This window comes from Brassica napus, chromosome A9, assembly GCF_020379485.1.
Source record: "Brassica napus cultivar Da-Ae chromosome A9, Da-Ae, whole genome shotgun sequence".
NCBI lineage: Eukaryota > Viridiplantae > Streptophyta > Magnoliopsida > Brassicales > Brassicaceae > Brassica > Brassica napus.
Genome location: NC_063442.1, coordinates 32,110,812 through 32,130,268, shown reverse-complemented (window position 1 = coordinate 32,130,268; position 19,457 = coordinate 32,110,812). Strand labels below are relative to the sequence as shown.

Genomic DNA, 19,457 nt, shown 5'->3' with positions numbered 1-19,457 from the left:
ATGAGAACCAAGTGATGAAAAACCTGCAAAAACAAGATAAATTAGTGAGAAAGAAATGAGACAAAAACAATAAATTGATATTAAATTTGGTGTTTATAAGTTCAAAGAGATTATAGAAAGGTTGGAGCGTTTTACAATGAGGAATATTACATTTTTGTTGCAGCCATTTGAGAGGAATAGAGAGAATGTGTAAATTTTTCTTTATATAGGGAGACAAAAAATATAATTAGGTCAAATATTTTCGATTCAGAAGACTTTCAAGTAACTCTTCGAATATAAGACTTCCTAGACGATTTACTTGTAAGTCGCCCAGAAGACTTCAATATTTTTACCGGAAACTAAAATAATTTTAGCGGAAAACTAAAATATTTTTAGCGGGAGTTAGAAGACTTCTCTGGAAGTCTTCTAACCGATAATACTAATCGTCAAACGACTTACCTGTTAGACGTCTAGATCCTAAACTAAATTAACTAACTAAACACTTCATAAAATCAAATTAATCTTAAAAAATGTTTACTATACACAGAAATAAACACATATACGTAAAAATTAAATTTTTCAAAAAACATTTAAGTTTTCCAAAATCAAACCTTAAGAATACATATAATACTACAACATATGTTGTCAAACCCTAAACCAAAGAATATCATGAGTCACTACTTTCACTCATCTATGTTGAAAATAATTCAATTTTATTATATCTGAATTTATATCACTTAAAACTGTTTATAACTACATGATTTTTATTTTTCACTTGTCAAATTTTTTTTAAAAATTATAAATTATTTTTAAGATCAACTAAACTAGAAGATTTTCGTGGAAGTCGTCTAGATGACTTACAGTATCTCAGAAGAATCTGACGATTTTCTAGGACTATATTCGGAAAAAAAAATCTGTTTTTTTGTTTGGTCACAAGGGCTGACTATAATTTTATAAGGTTTTTAGGTTAGTTTTGCATTTGATTCAAGTTTGCATATAGTTTTGTATTTAAAATCATGTTTTGAGTTATATTTGGCAAATTTCCATCTAAATTTTACTATATCACTTTCTCAAATTTGAACTTCTTCCTCTCTGTACAATTTTATTTTCTCTCTATTCGCGAGACACTTGACAACATCCAATCAATTAGAGATTGTTATATTTTCTTTTGTTTATAAACAAGGAAATAGTATTCTTCTATACTTTTGCATTGTTTTTGGAGATTTCTATTTTCAAAAATACAATATAGCAAATCTCATTTCTATTATATAATTTCTCTATTTTATGAGAAAATAGCAATACCGATTAGAGATGAAAAAAATATAACAATTTTTTTTATTTTAGAAGAAAAAATAGAATATATTTAGAGTAGCTTTGACTTAAAATACTATTATAAAAGAAAATATATTAGTGGGTTGGAGATGCTCTAAAAACTCTTGATATATTGCACACAAACTAATGATCCTCCTGCTGGTGATCTCTGGTGGGCGCGTGTGAGTGTGGCGGTCGATGGTTTTCCCGACTCCGGCATGCTCAGGTGAGAACGCGCGTGGACGCGGTGGCGCGTGAGGCGATGCGTACGGCAGCGCGAGTGGCTGCGCGTGTGTCCGGCGAGATCTTCATTTTCGCTGCTTCTTAGTAGTGGCTCCGGTGTACCAGTGTGGGTTCCTGGCCGCGTCCTTGGTGCTGCGTATCTCCTTCACTCTCAATAAAGTAAACGTTTTTTGGTCATCTCGTATGGTGTTCTGGACCCTGCCTGTCTAGCCGAGCAGCAGTTGGACATTCGACCCGCTCTCTCTCTCATGCGGTGTGCCTCCGGAGGGTTAGCAACTTGGCGGTCCGCTCTCTCTATATGAGATTTCGGTTCAATGGGTGTAACGGTCACGGCGGAATGGACTGGAGGCGGCAATTTCAGGACGCTTTTCCGAACGACGGCATCGTCGCTAGGTGGTTTTCTCTCGTGTCGTCGTACGTATTCTGTTGGGTGCTTTGAGTGTGTGTTCGTGCTTGGATTTTTGGTCTGTTTCAGGGTTTAGGTGGGGTTTTCGGAAGCTGTAGGAACCGTAGCATCAAGGTTTGAGGGCGCCTTTCTTTCGGTAGCTCGTGGTGTCCGGTGCTCAACCTCGACCGGTTCCAGTTTCTTTGGTCTGAGCTCATCTCGTTGCTTAGCTGGTTCTAAGGCTTTGTTCCGCTCTGTTTCGAGCTGCGTCAATTTCCATTTCGTCTTGTTGTTTAGTTTATTTCCTGTTCTTCGCTACAAGTTGTCTTTGTATTTTTTGTCACAAATTCGAAAATTGATATAATAATTTAACATTTTACCAAAAAAAAATGAAAATATTAAGGCTAATACAATTGAAATACCCAAATTTGTTAGCTAAAGTGGTTAAAATCACGTTATGCACCCATAGTTTTCCAAGTTCAATTCCTCTTTATGTTTCTGTTTATTAATAATGCACCCATACTACAAAAATTCTAGCTTCACCTCTGATCCCGCATGCTTTTTTAGATGGATTTATTTTCTTTCACAATCTTAAGGAATCAGTTATTTAACAAGATTGTAGTTAACAATATTATTTTGTATTTGAGAAACTCAGTATGGGATTTTGAGCGCTGCAGATGCTTTAATACTTTGCACCATGAACTCAATTCAAGTTTTTTTTCATCTCAAAAATGGAAATTTAAACATCTTTAATCCTTCTTGAATGGAACTTTTACCTAGATACAGATTTACGGGTTGTTAAGTTAAACCGGTTTGTTGCTAGTTTAATTTTATGAACACTTGTGCATACACGTTAAGCGTTTGTATATCTTCAAGCAAATTGAAGACACCACGTATGCTAGTAATTTTGCTCATTTCCAACTTCACTTTATCTATTATTTTAAAATGGAGTTTTTAAGTAAAAATGCTCTAGTGATATTTTAACTTTTACTCTATAATACAATATAACGGTTTTACTCTATAAATAGTAACTCATTTAGTTATTATTCATCACTATATTTTCCATTTTAAAATATAGTATCATTAGAATAAAATCCAACCTATTATAACACCACTGCAAGAGGAGTTTTGCTTGTGCATCAAAATCTGGTACTTCAAATCTAGACAAGCATGGCATGGGAAGCAGGACGAAAAAAGAGTCAGGCAACCGTTGACGACGATGGAGCAGTGAAAGATACTAAAGTTTCCAAGACTCAATTCAGAGAGGCAACAAACGAGATGCGCGTGATTGGGGAAATGCCACTCTCATTTGTTGAGAGTATGGCTTGGAAGCGCTTCTGCAACAAAATAATTGAACTCAAGCCACACTCTAGGAGAACCGCAACAAGAGACATTGTTAAACTATATGTCAAAAAGAAAACAGCATTGAAAGCATGGTTCAAGGCTAATAAACAACGAGTCTCGCTTACCACTGACATATGGTTGCTCAAATTTGACAAAAAACGAGGTCTGTAGCATCACTTATTTTAAACTTTTATATCACTTGTTGAATGACACAAATGTATTACCATCACTTAAATAATTGATTCCGATAGTGGCGATGCAATATAAGGCATCGGTTATAGTAACTGATGGTTATACTTCTATCAATTATAGTAAATGATACTATAATGCATCCCTTATCATAACTGATATAAATATTTGTGACGCTAAGCATAAATGATTTAATTATGTGCATCGATTATTTTAAACGTTGTAAGTACTTGCGTCAGGTTTTTTAGATGATGCATTTTTATATCATTTGAAATATCTGATGTTAATATTAGCATTACTTGTTTATAAACAATGGAAAATGTGTTATCAGTTATAACAATTGATACTAATAATGGTAACGCTTTTGTTTAAGTGATTGTAAAAATTGTTTCACTTATTTTAATTGATGTTAATATATCACTGTTGCATCATTTAATATATTTGCTACTAATACTCATGCATCACTTATGTAACTGAAGTAATATATTTTCGTTCAATAATTACAAATTAAATTCATTAAAACAATAAAAAAAATATTAATAATAAAAAAGAAATTATTTTTCAGATAAATATCCAAATGCATACAAAAGTCTAATATTAAAACGGGAACCAAACATAAAAACCATAGTAGCTAATAAAATAAATAATCCAACCAATGGTCTAAACTTAATTATTAAAAGTTTCTGCGCCGTACTCTAATCCAGATGATCTCTGTTTTGGCTTGCCTGTAAAAAAATCAGATTAGATTTATTTCTTTTGAAAAAAAAGACTAATGCTTAAATTAAATAAATAAATGTTTAACATAAAACTCGTAAAGTACCTCAGAGTTTTGTTGATTGACCAAATTTGATAAAATATCAGCAAAATTTGGTTGATTGGCCAAGTTTGACAGAACACCAGCTAAATTTGGCACCGCTCCATTAGTCTACATATAAAAAGTAATATTTAGTAAACAATATAATACACCAATAAAATACAAAACAGTAATTAGTATAAAATAACCTGAATAGTAGTAGCACCAACTAATTGTTGGATCATTCCTGCTAAATTCTGGACTTGACTTTGCAATCCTGAAACTTGTGACTTTAGCTCAACAACTTCAGAATTTGACGCTGCTAAATTTGGAGTATTGGACATTTTCAATAGCTTTGAAGGTGTAGGTCCACGTCCTAGGCACCGGACTCGTCCTGATCGCTCTGGTCCAAAAACTTTGGAATATTCATCGTCTAAACTTGCAGTGATATTTGATCTTTCAACTGAAAGATTTTCACTCATCAAAAGTGTGAGTTCATCCTGAAATATTTAAACAATATAAACATGTATAATTTAATGGTTTTATAAATATTAGTTATAAGCTTTTATATTTAAAGGAACTAACCGCACGACTCTTTGCTTCTTCACAAACAAAAGTTCCATCAGACTTCTTACGGCTTGCAATGAAAAATTCTGCTCTGCATGGTGTTCTTCCTGTTTGGTCTTTCTAAAGAAAATATAAGAAAAAATATTTAACTTATTGTCCAATATAAACATAAATATGTACCTACATGAATGGTTTGAAGAATCAACAAATTATGCAAACTCAAATTACTTACAATGTTGCGTCGCTTCCTTGCAAAACTCTTTCTTCCGCAGACATGTGGCAAAGTATTCTTTTTCTGGTTATTGATATTTCGTTCACGCATTTTCTGAAATTTGATATGTAATACTAAAAAGTTAGTCCCAAATCTAGTAATATGTATAAATATATTGTATATTCAATACATAAACATACCTTCCATTTTTCAGTGAATCTAAAGAAAACAAAACCATTCCACTGATCTTCCGGAACCATGGCAGGACGATTCAGAACTGTTTCAGTACGGTCACTCCGTTTGTACATCTTCCAGAGACGAACTTTAAAATCCTTACATCTGCTCCCTAATACACTTAGAACATAGTTCTTTTTTGTGTCCGGGTTATCAAACCAGAATTTTGTCTATAACAAAAGTCATAGATTTTTTAGTACAAATTTCTAGTTAGAAAAGTATAAACCAATAACTATGTTGCAAGAGTAATAATATTTTTTGTTACCAGAATAATGTCCCAGGCTTTGTCCTTCCTGTGAGGAGCAAATACCCTCCAATCGGCATAGTCAATTGGCAACAAATTAACATCATTGCTCAACTGACCTAACCAAGACCCCAATAAACCTCCAGAATCTTCATCAGGCTGGCCACAATCTTCATCAAAATGAACTATCACTCTACGGTTTTGCAGTTTCCAAACTTCTTTTGTTGTCAACGTTTGTTCTTCTATTTCTCCATTTGCATCTATTTAATAATCAGACAATGCATTAGTTATCAAAACTAAAACTAAATATATATCAGTTACATAACACTAATAGGTGTCAATAAAAAAACTGAACGTTACCTCTGATTTGCACTTTCCATTTGAAAGTGTTACACTCTGGAGCAAACTGTGGTGGACAACTGAAATCCAACTGCGTCTCTAAAAACTGCGAATCCTCCGGTGCTTGTGTATCATCAGAATCTGTGAAATCCATAACTCTACATAGAAAAATATAAACCTAGTTAATATTGAGAAATATACTGATGAAATCACATTAAAGATAGTTAAAACTATTAATATTTGAAATCATTATGTTATATAACCTGAACTGTAAGCGCTATAAATATTTACTTCTTCAAAAAAATATTATGATAGGCTACTATCCCCCATGTCATATAAATCTCTAGGTTGGACATGCACAGCAATATTCCATCCTTGCTCACATGGATCTTCTACATAATACACCATTTTTGCTTGAGAGGCCAAGACATACGGTTCGTCTTCTTCTTCATCCCCCGTGTGTAACAAACGATCAAAGTTCACCATGTTATGACCATAAACATCATGTTTGTAGCCTCGACTACTGCGAGTATCAGCCCATTTACACTTGAAAAGCACAACTCTAAAAGTCTCATAGAAGTTTAGTTCGATAACTTCTACTAACTTCCCATAATAAGCTATATCTCCTGCTTTAGGATTTTGATCACGCGAGCTCGCATAACTCACCGTATTAGCATTCACATAAACACCACTGTTTTGTGTTTTCAGGCCATCATCTCTTCCTGATGCTCTAAACTTATAGCCATTGATATTATATGATGAATATTTCACTACTTTTTCAGACGGGCCCAAAGCTAAGCATCTAATATCGTCAGACACACCTTCAACATCATTTTTTTCTACCCTATCTTTAAGCCATTTCCCAAAATTAAGATGCACTTCTCTGTCAACATCTAAGACGTGATTCCGCTTGCTTTGACGAATCTTTTTCTTGCTAAGCTCTTTTTTGTATCGCCTAAATAAACCATTTTTATAAAATGGTTTGTTAGTTAAAATATAAAACAATTTAAATTAGAGTACATATTGATTAATATATAAAACTTACTCTCTCAAATGATCCAGGAATTGACAATTTATCAATATAAACCGATGCGCCTGTTGTCTCTCGACATAACTAAGCGTATAAACCTGACCAGCTCAGACAAATCGGCCTACATTTGGGAAACTTGATTGAATCTCCGAGTTTGATGTATGATTTTGCACTAATGAAGGCCGATCATCAACTCTTCCAACTCTGTTGAATCTTGTCTCTATATCATTGAGATACATTGAGCAAAACGTAACACATTCATCAGCCAAATATTGTTCGCATATAGATCCTTCAGGTTTGGCACGATTACGAACATAGGATTTGAAATGTCCAAGAGTTCTGCACATATATTAATTAGTGAGATACTCCTATATTCACCAGTCATGAAATATTTATGTGACTAATATTTTACGACGATTACCTTTCAATTGGATACATCCAGCGAAAAGCCACTGGTCCACCTTGTTTTGCTTCTTCGACGAGATGCACAGTTAGATGTACCATTACCGTGAAAAACGAGGGAGGGAATACCATTTCCATATGGCATAAAGTCATTATAATATGCTCTTGTAGTTTATCTAATTCATCTGGATCAAGGACCCTTGCTGATATACTTCGGAAAAACCGAGATAACTCAATAATGACAGACGCTACATCCTGTGGGAGCAGATTCCGAATTGCTATTGGCAATAAATCTTTCATTATAATATGAGAGTCATGACTTTTTAGACCAGATAGCTTGTGATTCTTTACATCAACACAGCTAGATATATTAGATGCATATCCGTCCGGCAGCTTTACATTTTTTAAGACACCTAAGAAAATGTCTTTCCCACTACGATCCAAAGTGAAACTTGCTGGTGCATATTTATCATTATTATCAGGCCACAACTCAGAGCGAATACCAAGCTCACGGAGATCTTTTCTAGCACTTAAGTTATCTTTTGACTTCCCCTTGTCGTCTAACAATGTGTAAACAATATTGTCAAACACATTTTTTTCTATATGCATAACGTCTAAATTATGTCGCAGGACCATGGATTCCCAATACGGCAAGTCAAAAAATATACTCTTCTTTTTCCACTGTTGATCATCACACTTTTCCATACCACTCCGGTCTCTCTTTTTACCAACCAATTCACGTCTCTTTCCAAGAGTAATATTAACTCTTCCTTGTTGATCTTTAATTGTAGAACCTGTTGGTGTAACCGGTGGATTTCTAAGTTCTACGGTTCCATCAAAAGTAGCTTTATTTTGTCGATACTTATGATTAATGGGAAGGTACCGACGATGACCCATAAAACAGTTTTTTTTCCATAGCGTAAACGTCGACCAACGGCATCATAGTTGCAGCTTGGACATGCCAATGCTGTATAAGTATTCCAACCGGATAAATTTCCGAAACCCGGAAAATCACTTATTGTCCACATAAGAGCTGCTCTCATGCTAAATGTGTGATTTGTTGAAGCATCTCGAGTTTGAATTCCATCAAACCATAACTCCTTTAGTTCTTTGATAAGGGGCTGCAAGAACACATCAATATCATTTCCAGGCATTTTTTTTCCAGGAATAACCATAGAAAGGATCATCGATGTTTGCTTCATTGATATCCATGGAGGAAGGTTATATGGAAATAGGATCACCGGCCATATACTATAATTTGTACTTAATGTACCAAATGGGTTAAAACCATCAGTGGCCAAGCCAAGACGAACGTTTCTTGGATCCGATGCGAATTCGGGAAACTGTAAATCAAAAGCCTTCCAAGCTCCACCGTCTCGAGGATGTCTAAGCTTTCCATCACCGTCAGGAGCAGTTGCATGCCATCTCATATCAGAAGCTGTTTTTGACGACATAAATAGTCGTTGTAGACGGGGTTTTAAAGGAAAGTAACGTAAAACCTTTGCAGGAATTTGTTTCACTTTCTTTGTTGACTGAGATGCCTCGCCGCTAGCTGTAGAACTACCACCTTTCCATCTAGATGCTTCACAAATTCCACATGTTTCTCTATTTGCATTTGCTTCCCAATATAGCATACAATCATTTGGACATGCATCGATTGATTCATATGTCAGCCCGAGCTTGCGAATAACTTTTTTCATGTCACCGAATGAATTGGGAAATTTCGCTTTCGGAAAGGCTTCTTTAAGCAATTCAAGCACCATAGAAATTCCCTTATCGCTGATCCCGCACATACACTTAATATGATACAACTTCAGCACGAATGTTAACGTTGTAAGCTCTGTGCAGCCAGGGTAGAGGTTTTGGTTAAAATCAGCAAGCAACTCATCAAAACTAGTTTCATCGTTGGTACTTGATGGGTTATCAGCACCGATTGGTTGGTCAGAAGAACTAGATCCAACATCTGTATTCATGTCGATTCTAGGAAAGAGATCATCCAAAAGATTTGCCGTTGAATTAGAGTCATCAGGGGCATGAAGGATTTCTGTTGCTTTTCCAGTAGTATCGACATCCTCTCCATGTAAAACCCATTCCGTATAAGAGCTTAGAAATCCGAAACACATTAAATCACCTTCAATATCTTGTCTTAGCTTCGATTTGGATAGAGAACAATGATTACATGGGCATTTTAACATGTCCACTTTAATTTTGCCAAAGGCAAAATCTAGGAATTTTTTTACGCCATTTGTATAGTCTCGAGATAAACGAGACTTGTTTATCCATGACTTATCCATAATGACCTAAGAAATATACATATACATATACAAATTTAGTTAAACAATTATTTTTAGTATATAGTTTTTTTAGTATATAGTTAAAGTAACGATACATATGATTTCATCACATAAATATTTTTTAGTTAAGAAGGTTCATTACTTGGCTGATAGTCAGATATCTAAGTTGTTATTGTTAAGAGTCATACATTTTAAAAATGATTGGTTGTCAGATTTTAACACTAAAACTAAACAAGCGTAGGATATTCATAGAAATCTTATAAACCAGTCAAAATGATATAAAAAAACTCATGATTTCAAACTCAATAGATCCAAACAAATCAGATATTAAACCTCAATCAGAATAAGAAAATAGAACCACAAGTACGATGTTATTCTTAATTGTAATACATATTAAAAATGAATGGTTGTCAAATTTTAACACTAAAATTAAACAAGTAGGATATTCAGAGAAATCTTGTAAACATGTCAAAAGGATGTAAATTCGTGCTTTCAAACTCAAACTATCCAAACGAATCAGAGATTAAACCTAAATCAGATAAGAAATCAAAATTGCAAAAACGACGAAGCAACAATTAACTGACAAATACTAAATAAGGATTAGATTGTCCAGAGAGCAGGGGATTCTTTCAATACCAATGAATAAGAAATCTATGTAACCAAATCAATAATTTACTTGTTTACAGAGATAGTCATGTGTCAATAGTCTACCTTCACTAGCTATATTAACAACGTAAAGAGGTAGTATGGTTTACCTCGCAAAACGCCGTAAGCTGATTTGATTCACTAAACTCGTCAATGATAGGTTTCTCTAAAGATATTATGGTGAGTATTTGATATATAAAGATATTATGTATAGATATATAATTCACTTCCCGCCGAACGTAGAATATTTTAGGGGATCTGAAAACAAAATTTGTTTGTAAATAATTATCAACAGGAACAAATCTCAGCCACTATCTATTAAAATATACACTTATACATAAGTTGTTAGATTCATTATTTATCTTCTCAACAGCACAAGGAAATGTTTTTTTTAATTATTAGTTTAGATCTACAAAATTTAACGGATATGCATCTTCTCAATTAGTTTATTAACCATAAAAAAATAGATAAATTAATGTATCAGTTATCTAACCGTTACAAATTCACTATATTAGCGTTATTGTCTGAAAGTGATACAAATACATATTTATTAGCGACACTTATAATGAACCGACGTTATATTAGCATTAGTTTTGGTAAGTGATACAAATATGTATTTATTAGCATCACTTGTAATGAACCGACACAAAAAGAATTTACAATGGCATCACTTATTAACGCTGATGTAAAACTGTGGAAATTGCATCATTTATTTTTAAGTAATTCTAATTTGTGTCGATAAATTTTCTGATACATTTTAACTGATGCTACAGACCTTGTTTTTTGTAGTGAAACAACAAGGAATGTGTAATGGCTTATTCTGTTTTTGAATCGATGAGCTTGTTCTACTATAATAACTCATTTTTTTGGTACTGTAGGTGTGAGTTCTATGGTAGTCACACTTAACTTTGGGGATGCTTCGTGGCAGCTAAAGTGGTTGATCATCGGTTTCAAGTACATCACAGACCACAAAGGTCAGACCATTTCAACTGTGCTTCTAGATTGTTTGGCTGAAAGGGGAATACAGAAGATTTTTTGCATAACTGTTGATAATGCAATCGCAAATACCTCTGCGCTTAGGAAGTTTTAGAGTAGCTTCTCCTTACTTTCAAATGAAGCCTTTGTTATCAATGGGGAATTTATGCATATGCGATGTGCAGCACACATCATAAACTTGATCGTTAAAGATGGTTTGGCTGAAGTGGATGAGAATGTCTCAACAATTCGTAATGCAGCTGGGTATGTTAGGTCTCGTACATCTAGGTTGAGGTCATTTGAGTTTCAGGTTTATTCGGGAAAATTGACAAGGGGTAGTTTGCCACTGAATGTTAAAACTAGATGGAATTCGACTTACTTGATGATGTCAAAAGCACTTGAGTTCAGGTTAGCGTTTGACCAGATGGAGGCAGAGGACAGGCTTTACAACGACTATTTCATGGAGTTTGAAGGTGGAGCACAACGAGTTGGACCTCCTGCTGCGGTTAACTGGCATTGAGAGTTTAGTATGGTTTCTGATCATCTTCTAAAACTCCTTATTGGTTGTGTCTGCAAGCACATATCTGAACTCCTATTAATCATTTATAAAATAAAAAAAATTATCTTTTTATCATTTTATAATAATAATAGTTCATATTAAATGAGATTATTATATTTAACTAAATATGATAACATTATATTAAATTGATAAAATTGTAAAAACAGCTTTTATAAATATAAAATATTTATGCTAAAAATATAATACGATGATATAACGACTTAACATTCAAAAACTATATAATACATGTATAAAAATTGACATATCTTAGACTTTTGTATATATAATAATATATTATCTGAAATAAATAAATGTAAAAATATTGCTAATAGAAAACTTAGTTTTCAAGGTCGGTGGATCAAAACTGAATATAATTTTAATACAAAAATAATATTTAATATGTTTTTAATGCATATATTAATTTTTTAAATAAATATACATACCATAAATGATGTAAAAAAATATTTATGTATATAAAATGAAAATAAACACCTGCACGGTTGTGCGGATCGAAATCTAGTTTTACATTAAAAGGATCTGCAAGACATGATATTTGAGTTGAGAGATTGTTATAAGAAGTTTGGGATGATACATATCTATATAAAAACTGACAAATGAAACCATCTAAACCCCTTTTTTTTCTGGAAAATGAAACCATCTCAACCTCATTTCTATATATTTTTCAAAAACAGAAAAAACTTATACAGGTAATTTTATTTCAATATATATATAGAATGAAAGCATAGAAATGAGTCGAATATATTACGAGTGAAGATGTATTAGATGTTAATCAATCAGCAATAGTTACTTTATCTTAAGGAATATTCTTATACATGTAGACAATTTTCTTACTTACGTTTTTTATCTTTATCGTATAACAATAATTGTAAAACTATTGAATAAAAATGTAGCGAAAGACAAAATTAACAGGGAGATAATGTTTATATATTTAGGGAGTCATCAAGATGATTATTAAAATATCAAGTTGTGTATTATAATTATATGTAATATGTTGGTCCAAAGTCTGTTGGGTGAAAAGGACTGGCCGGTGCATTGGAAGATGTGTGTGTGCAATTATGAATATATACTCTTAGAACATCTCCAATCGTATTTTATTTTCTACTTTTTGCTCATTTTTGCTCCTATCGGTTTTGGAAGATGTGTGTGTACAATTAATCTCAACTTGATACTATTTGCAATGATGGTTATGAAGAAAATAGTACACCACCGTCTCTAATTATCTCAGTTACCATTATCTCAACTTTGGTTAATTTCTCATATAGAAAAATCATTTAATTTGCCGGCGTGCCACATTTTACCGAAATATTATGAAAAACAAAGTTACATAAAGGCCGCTCAAGCAAAAAGGTTGAGCAACTTTGTAGTTTCTCCTCCTACGCGTACGAATCTTTCCCCAGCGATGTTGTCCATAAACGGCGTCGTTGTAACGGATTCCCCTGAGTACATAGACGGTGTTTCGGGTCGAACCGTTTCCTCCTTAAGCGGTGTCGTTTTGATCGGGAAAGTAGGTAGTAGAGAGAGATCTAGCTCCGACGACTGTCGTTGTTGTTGTTCTGACGCTAATCGTTTCCGTTTAGGCGGAGAAGCGGTTGGCCTACTGGTTCTAGAGCTCGAGAATCGGCAGTGGTGGTAGGCACTCCCGTCACCGGAATCATTCAACATCTCCGTGCAGATCTCCGATGCTTCGTCGGAAGTTGTAGACGGAAACCCTCCGAAACCACCGTCGCGTGTTAGAAGCTCCGGCATGGGTCTCAAAGAACCGCCGCGAAGAACCGTCTCAACCGCGGCTTGACAGATATTCCAGTTCCCTGTCCACAACAACCCGACGGCGCCGTTTACTGGATTCACAGTTCTCCCACAAGCTTCATAGAGCAAGGACTGGAACAAAGCTGCAAAATAACCCCTAACGACGATCAGACAACGATGACGTCATAAAGAAACCAAACAAAAGAGAGAGAAGATCTCTTGGTTATGTTTGGTTAAAGTACCAGGGCTTTGAGATTCCGGTACGGAGGAGATGAATGACATTAAACCGGCACGGCCGAAAAACTTAGCGACGAACGCGGTGGCATGGCCTTGAGCTTCGGCGGATTCGATCCATTGGATACAAGGACGGAGGATGCAACTCTCGCTGCAACCTTTTCGAAGCACGCGACAGCCATTGCAACTCATACTTAAATGTTCTCTTAGTTAAGTTTGCTATTATCTGGGAGATTCACATTACTTTGAAGAGAGATGGAGAGAGAGAGGGACAAGGGTTTCAATGTTTTATTGATGATGAAGCAGACCAATGCTATTTATATAGACATTTTTGTAAGAGATTATTACATCCCCTATATATTATTTGAGAAGCATTACAACATTATTTTGTAGCCACTTGTCATCACTAGAATGATTCTTAGAATCCTTAGAGAAATAGTTTGGTCCATCTAAATATATAATAAGTTTTTTATTAAAGTAACCATAAATACATTATTAATGTGATTTACTATTTCCTTAAATAAAATTACGGAATTTCCTAAAGTGGCTAAAGTATATATGACAATTAATATTTTAAATAATAAAGATTTAATAAAAATGAAGGTATCTTATATCATATTTGTATAATTTTAAACTATAAAAATAAATTAAACAACCATATTAACCATATAATAAAAATGAAATTTTTTCTTTATATGTTATATTTTCAATTTTTAAAAACGAGTATAAACTACCAAAACTGTTAAAAGTCTCACATTCAAATTTTGTGATCCATGATTTATTTTTTTTGTTAGGACATGATACAAATGATTAAAAAATCATATAAGTCGAAAGTCTCATTTAATAAGTATTAAAAATAAAGATATATATATATATATATATATATCATTTTAAATTAAATTATATGCCATATAAAAATGCATAAATATCTTAATTTTGATATTTACTTTGGACAAATTTTTTTGATGAAAAATTTGAAAAAATATTATAAATTACTTAAACTATTAATCCTATAGTGAAAATTTTGTTATTAGTAATTTATTTTTTTTGCTATAACAAATACAAAAAAACATATGAGTAGAAAGTATCATTTAATAAATATTAATATTAAAATATACTATATATATATGTTACTATCACTTAAATTTAATTATATACCATATCAAATAGAAAAAATATTTTTTAGATTAATAAACTTTTATTTATATCTTCGCACCAATTTAATTATATAAGTAATAGTTAGTGACTTTTTAATTATTAAATATATATTTATTATTTCATAATATGTTAAAACATATAATATATAAAATAATATATATATATAATGTTCATCCCGCGCAAGGCGCGGATCTTAACCTAGTAAACGTATTGTTTGAGCATATACTTGAGTTACGGAATGGGTCATGCTAAAGGGTTTATTTTTAATTGGATAATAACTGTTGAAGTGTCCTCCTACCAATTACAAACAAATACAGAATGGTTACGTACTATTAGAGGTTGACAAAAGAAAAAACTTCTTGTTGGAGAATTTGTTATTATTTTCAGCATATTTAATACTGCGAAACTGGTACGATTTTGTAATAAGAAAAAACTATATAATTAAACCGATTGAAAAGGAAAATTAATTTAAAATTAATGTTTATAAAATTTAAATAAAAATAAATAAAAGAATGGTATGTGCTTGTTGACTAGTTGGTGATGAGGAGAGAGAAGAAAAAAAGTTAGATTCCAAGGTGATGGGTGCGAACGGCTCCGTGTCTCCGCGAATAGTTATGCCTCCTCAACCATTGGTTCTTTTTATTACAAAAGTAATATATTATCTTTTATAAATTTCTACACTAAAAAGTTGACAAAAAAAAAATTCTACACTAAAAATATTCATATACATTGTTGCGTCATGCGTGAACGATCTCGAGTATTCGATGGAATTGCCAAATAAAAATAGCTTTTCTACATGTCCAATCATTTTGCTGGTTGACAAATTTTAGTAGTTTCAAGTTTTAATTAATGCTACAACTTTCTCAGCCGATATTCGACTATTTTAGCATAGATTCTCAAATGCAATGTCCTAATTAAATTCGAAATTGATACTTATAAGTTATAACGTATCCCACTTCTTTCAACTTTCAAGTTCGTTTTTCTTAACGTCTATTCGTTAAACTAAATTTCCATATCTTAACTATCCCATGTAGGGTTCATAGACTTTGTAAACAATTTATTATAATTTATCAAACCGATTAAATTGTATTGTTTAGGGTTAAGTCTGGCTGACCCTTCAGTAAAACAAATCCACTATCTGACCCTTAAATCATCCTTAAGGGTTTTATTTTAGTGTTTTTTTTTAAATAGGCTTTTGTCGACGATATTGTCTCAAGTGTGTGACCAAATCAAATATTTCTTCCTCTTTTACATTAGTAAGCAACAAAGATAAATATATACTACATCCTCATAGTTATATATATTTTTATATTATAAAATTTATTTAATATCTTAATAGTTTGATATACATATTTTTGAAGTTTTTATTGTGTTATCTAAAATTTAAAACAATATATTAGATCAAAATAAATATAAATACAAAAATACTTTTAATATGTGTGATTTTTTTCAAAAATATACTAATATGACAAAATGCATAACAGTATTATTAAGCAAAACTTTTCATGGAAGTGTATGTAACTACTCACTCATGGTGATCAAAATAGCGTCATTTGATGGCTTACGTGGTGTCATCCTATTGATTAACTAGACGATTAGAGCATCATTAATCATGAAGCTTAGAAGGGGGTGCATTGAAAATAAGAATAAAATAGTAGATGGATCCTACCATTTTCGAAAATAGGCGGGGGGGGGAGGAGGGGGGCTTCTACTGCCTAAATAAGCTTACGTGGTGTCATCCTATTGACTAACTAGACGATTAGAGCATCATTAATCATGAAGCTTAAAAGGGGTATATTGAAAATAAGAATAAAATAGTAGATGGGTCCTACCATTTTCGAAAATAGGCGGGGGAGGGGGGGGGAGGGGGGCTTCTACTGCCTAAATAAGCAGCGATTTTGGGGAGATTTTGTTAGTTTAATGAAAGATAAAAACGTCTTTTTGATTTCATCTCATTCAAAAGAAACCTAAAACCCTAAGAACGTAAAACCCGTAATACCTGATCCAAAACCAAACAGATGTCTACTAGGTTCCTATATAGGCAGATCCTGCTCTAGACTAAACCTTATTAAGACATATGCTTATGCGTGAAATGAAGTTAGATATCTAAAGAGCGCCATAAGACAATAACTGTACTGGTTGATTTTACAATAACATGTGGGAGCTGAGTTCAAATCTTTATGGCGACATTTTTAGGACAATATGTTTTATGTGTGAACTTGAATTTTTTGGGTTTTAAGCGCTAGTTTGCTGGGTCGGACCCGTATATAGATAAAATTCATTTACCTGACAGATTCTTATTCGATCGGTTTCTACCCGGACAATGCCAAGCCCTAGTTTAATGGTTTAGCCAGGTTAGCGAATATTTTCATTGGCATTGGGTCATAACTGGCTGAGCTTTCGTCTTTTCATTGGCTTGAAGAAGGTTACGATTCTCTGGTTGCTACACGTGGTTAGTTATGTGTGGTGTAAGTGGATGGGGATTTGGTGGAGACTTAATTAAAGAAGACGCCACGAGACTTTCTCGAGGCTCAGGCTAATATATTGGTTGTGATCATCCCCACTTTGGTGGAGTATGTTCTTCTTTTGCTAATTTATGTTTGATTGTAAGTTATTTTTTTTTTTTACAACCAAAAAGGGTTTAAAGATGTATAGCTAGGCTTCTTAAACCAAAATTAGTACTTCCTCTTCGTTCCTAAAAGATCTATGATTTTAGAATTTTCACACTTTTTAATAAAACATATTAAAATTTAGCTATAAATGCATAGTTTTTTTTATAATTTTATATTTCCTATATTTTTAAACCAATAAAATTTTAAAAAATGCAATTAATATTTTTGAAATTCACAAGTTCTCATTATTAATTGACAAAAACTGCATTAGAAATATAAAATATGTATCTTTTTGAAACAAAAGTTTTCTTTAGAATATAAATCTGTTAAAAACGGAGGGAGTAATAAATTATCGGTCTTTTAGACCCTGGAGGTTTAAGATGTGATCAATTTCTTTTCATGAAATTTCTTGATTTGTTTTCTTCTACTCGATATTTTGGTATTATCATGAACAACCACATATAAAAGGATACATGTACAACAGATAAATTCGAGTCCCATAGAAAAGAAGTGGAGATAGTTACATGGGATGTGATCATGATGTTAGTCTTTTGCCATCCTTCCCACCTCTTTCTATTGTTTGAATCGTTGCTTGTTTGAAAACACTAAAGCCCTATGGACTCATTAAAGCCTGTATCAGAAGGATAAAAATATTGGCTTCGCCCGGGTTCGAACCGGAGACCTTCAGTGTGTTAGACTGACGTGATAACCAACTACACCACGAAACCATTTCTGTCACCAATTGTTCACATTCTAGAAAATCTCTGCTTATTGTGGATTTTCTTCTCGTTCTCCCTCGCAACTACTCAATATGGGTCAAAGCACACGCTAGCTTTTTAATAAATATAATAAGAAGAGGATCAGAAAAGAATGATGATCAAGTTACCTTCTGCAAGATCCAAGAAGAAGGATGATCATCATGAAGCTACTAGTTATCATCTTTCTTTCTTTTTTTTGAGACAGATTATTTTTATTACGGATAAAGTATCACAAATCGGAAATTTAGAAAATCTTAAGTTATAAACGGTTAGAAAAAATCTACTTACTACCAATTGGTTTTAAATTGAAAATTCATAATAAATCTGAATCTAACAAAGTTCCCTTAAAGTTTCGATGTGGGATAATTTATTCTTAATACTTATCATCATTATCTTAACGATTCTTCCTTGGAGCAGCAGCCGATCAATATTAGTTTTAACTATGTTCTATCTTCCTCTGAGCAGCAACCGTTTAATATTGATTTCGAGTCTGTTGTAGATTCTTTCTCAGAGCAGCATCTAAAAAAATATTGATCACGAGACTGTTCTAGCTCCTTTCATGGAACAACAGGCGATCAATGATTATTATGACTTTATTATATAGCATATCCCTTGAAGCAGCAGCTGATCAATATTGATTATGAGTCTGTTCCGGAGCAGGAGCCGATCAATATCATATGCAAGGTTCAAGAGAATATTAAGGATGATCATAAAGCTCTTATTTATCATCATCATCAGCATCATGACTTTGTTGCAGATTCACTAGAGAAGCAGTCAATCAATGAAGTTCGTCTATCATAATCCAGAGATTCCACACCAAGGATATAAAAAAGAATGATCAAGTGTTTGATCAGTATGCTACTCTCCGCCCCCACAGAAAGCTCTGAACATTAGAAATCTGAGCACCTAATATTTTAGATACACCAAGAAGACACAACCAAAGAACTATGTCAACAAAAAACTAAGACATTCTCTAGCTTCAAATTTATTCACTTTACAAGGCTAATGAAAACAAAATGCGTCTGCCGGGAGTCGAACCCGGGTCTATTGCTTGGAAGGCAATTATCCTAACCGTTGGACTACAGACGCTACATGTCCAACAATTACGTTTTCCTTCACATATTACAATTATTCTAACCGTTGGACTTCAGAACTTTATATCTTACCTTGTCGTTCCATAAGCT

The 19,457-nt window shown here is 33.1% G+C and overlaps 1 protein-coding gene and 2 non-coding genes across 3 annotated transcripts; all 3 read right to left on the bottom strand.

Annotated features, from left to right (window-relative positions):
- Positions 1–12,998: 12,998 nt before the first annotated feature.
- Positions 12,999–14,087, bottom strand: LOC106395494 (LOB domain-containing protein 38). Its single transcript, XM_013835938.3, has 2 exons — positions 13,754–14,087; positions 12,999–13,654 (listed from the first exon to the last, which is right to left on the bottom strand). The coding sequence occupies exons 1-2, from the start codon at positions 13,935–13,937 to the stop codon at positions 13,101–13,103; spliced, it is 738 nt and encodes a 245-aa protein (XP_013691392.2). The 5' UTR covers positions 13,938–14,087; the 3' UTR covers positions 12,999–13,100.
- Positions 14,088–18,169: 4,082 nt separating this feature from the next.
- On the bottom strand, positions 18,170–18,243 carry TRNAV-AAC. The gene has a single exon. It is a non-coding gene; the product is annotated as a tRNA-Val (tRNA).
- Positions 18,244–19,290: 1,047 nt separating this feature from the next.
- TRNAG-UCC lies at positions 19,291–19,362 on the bottom strand. The gene has a single exon. It is a non-coding gene; the product is annotated as a tRNA-Gly (tRNA).
- Between the last annotated feature and the right edge of the window lie 95 nt (positions 19,363–19,457).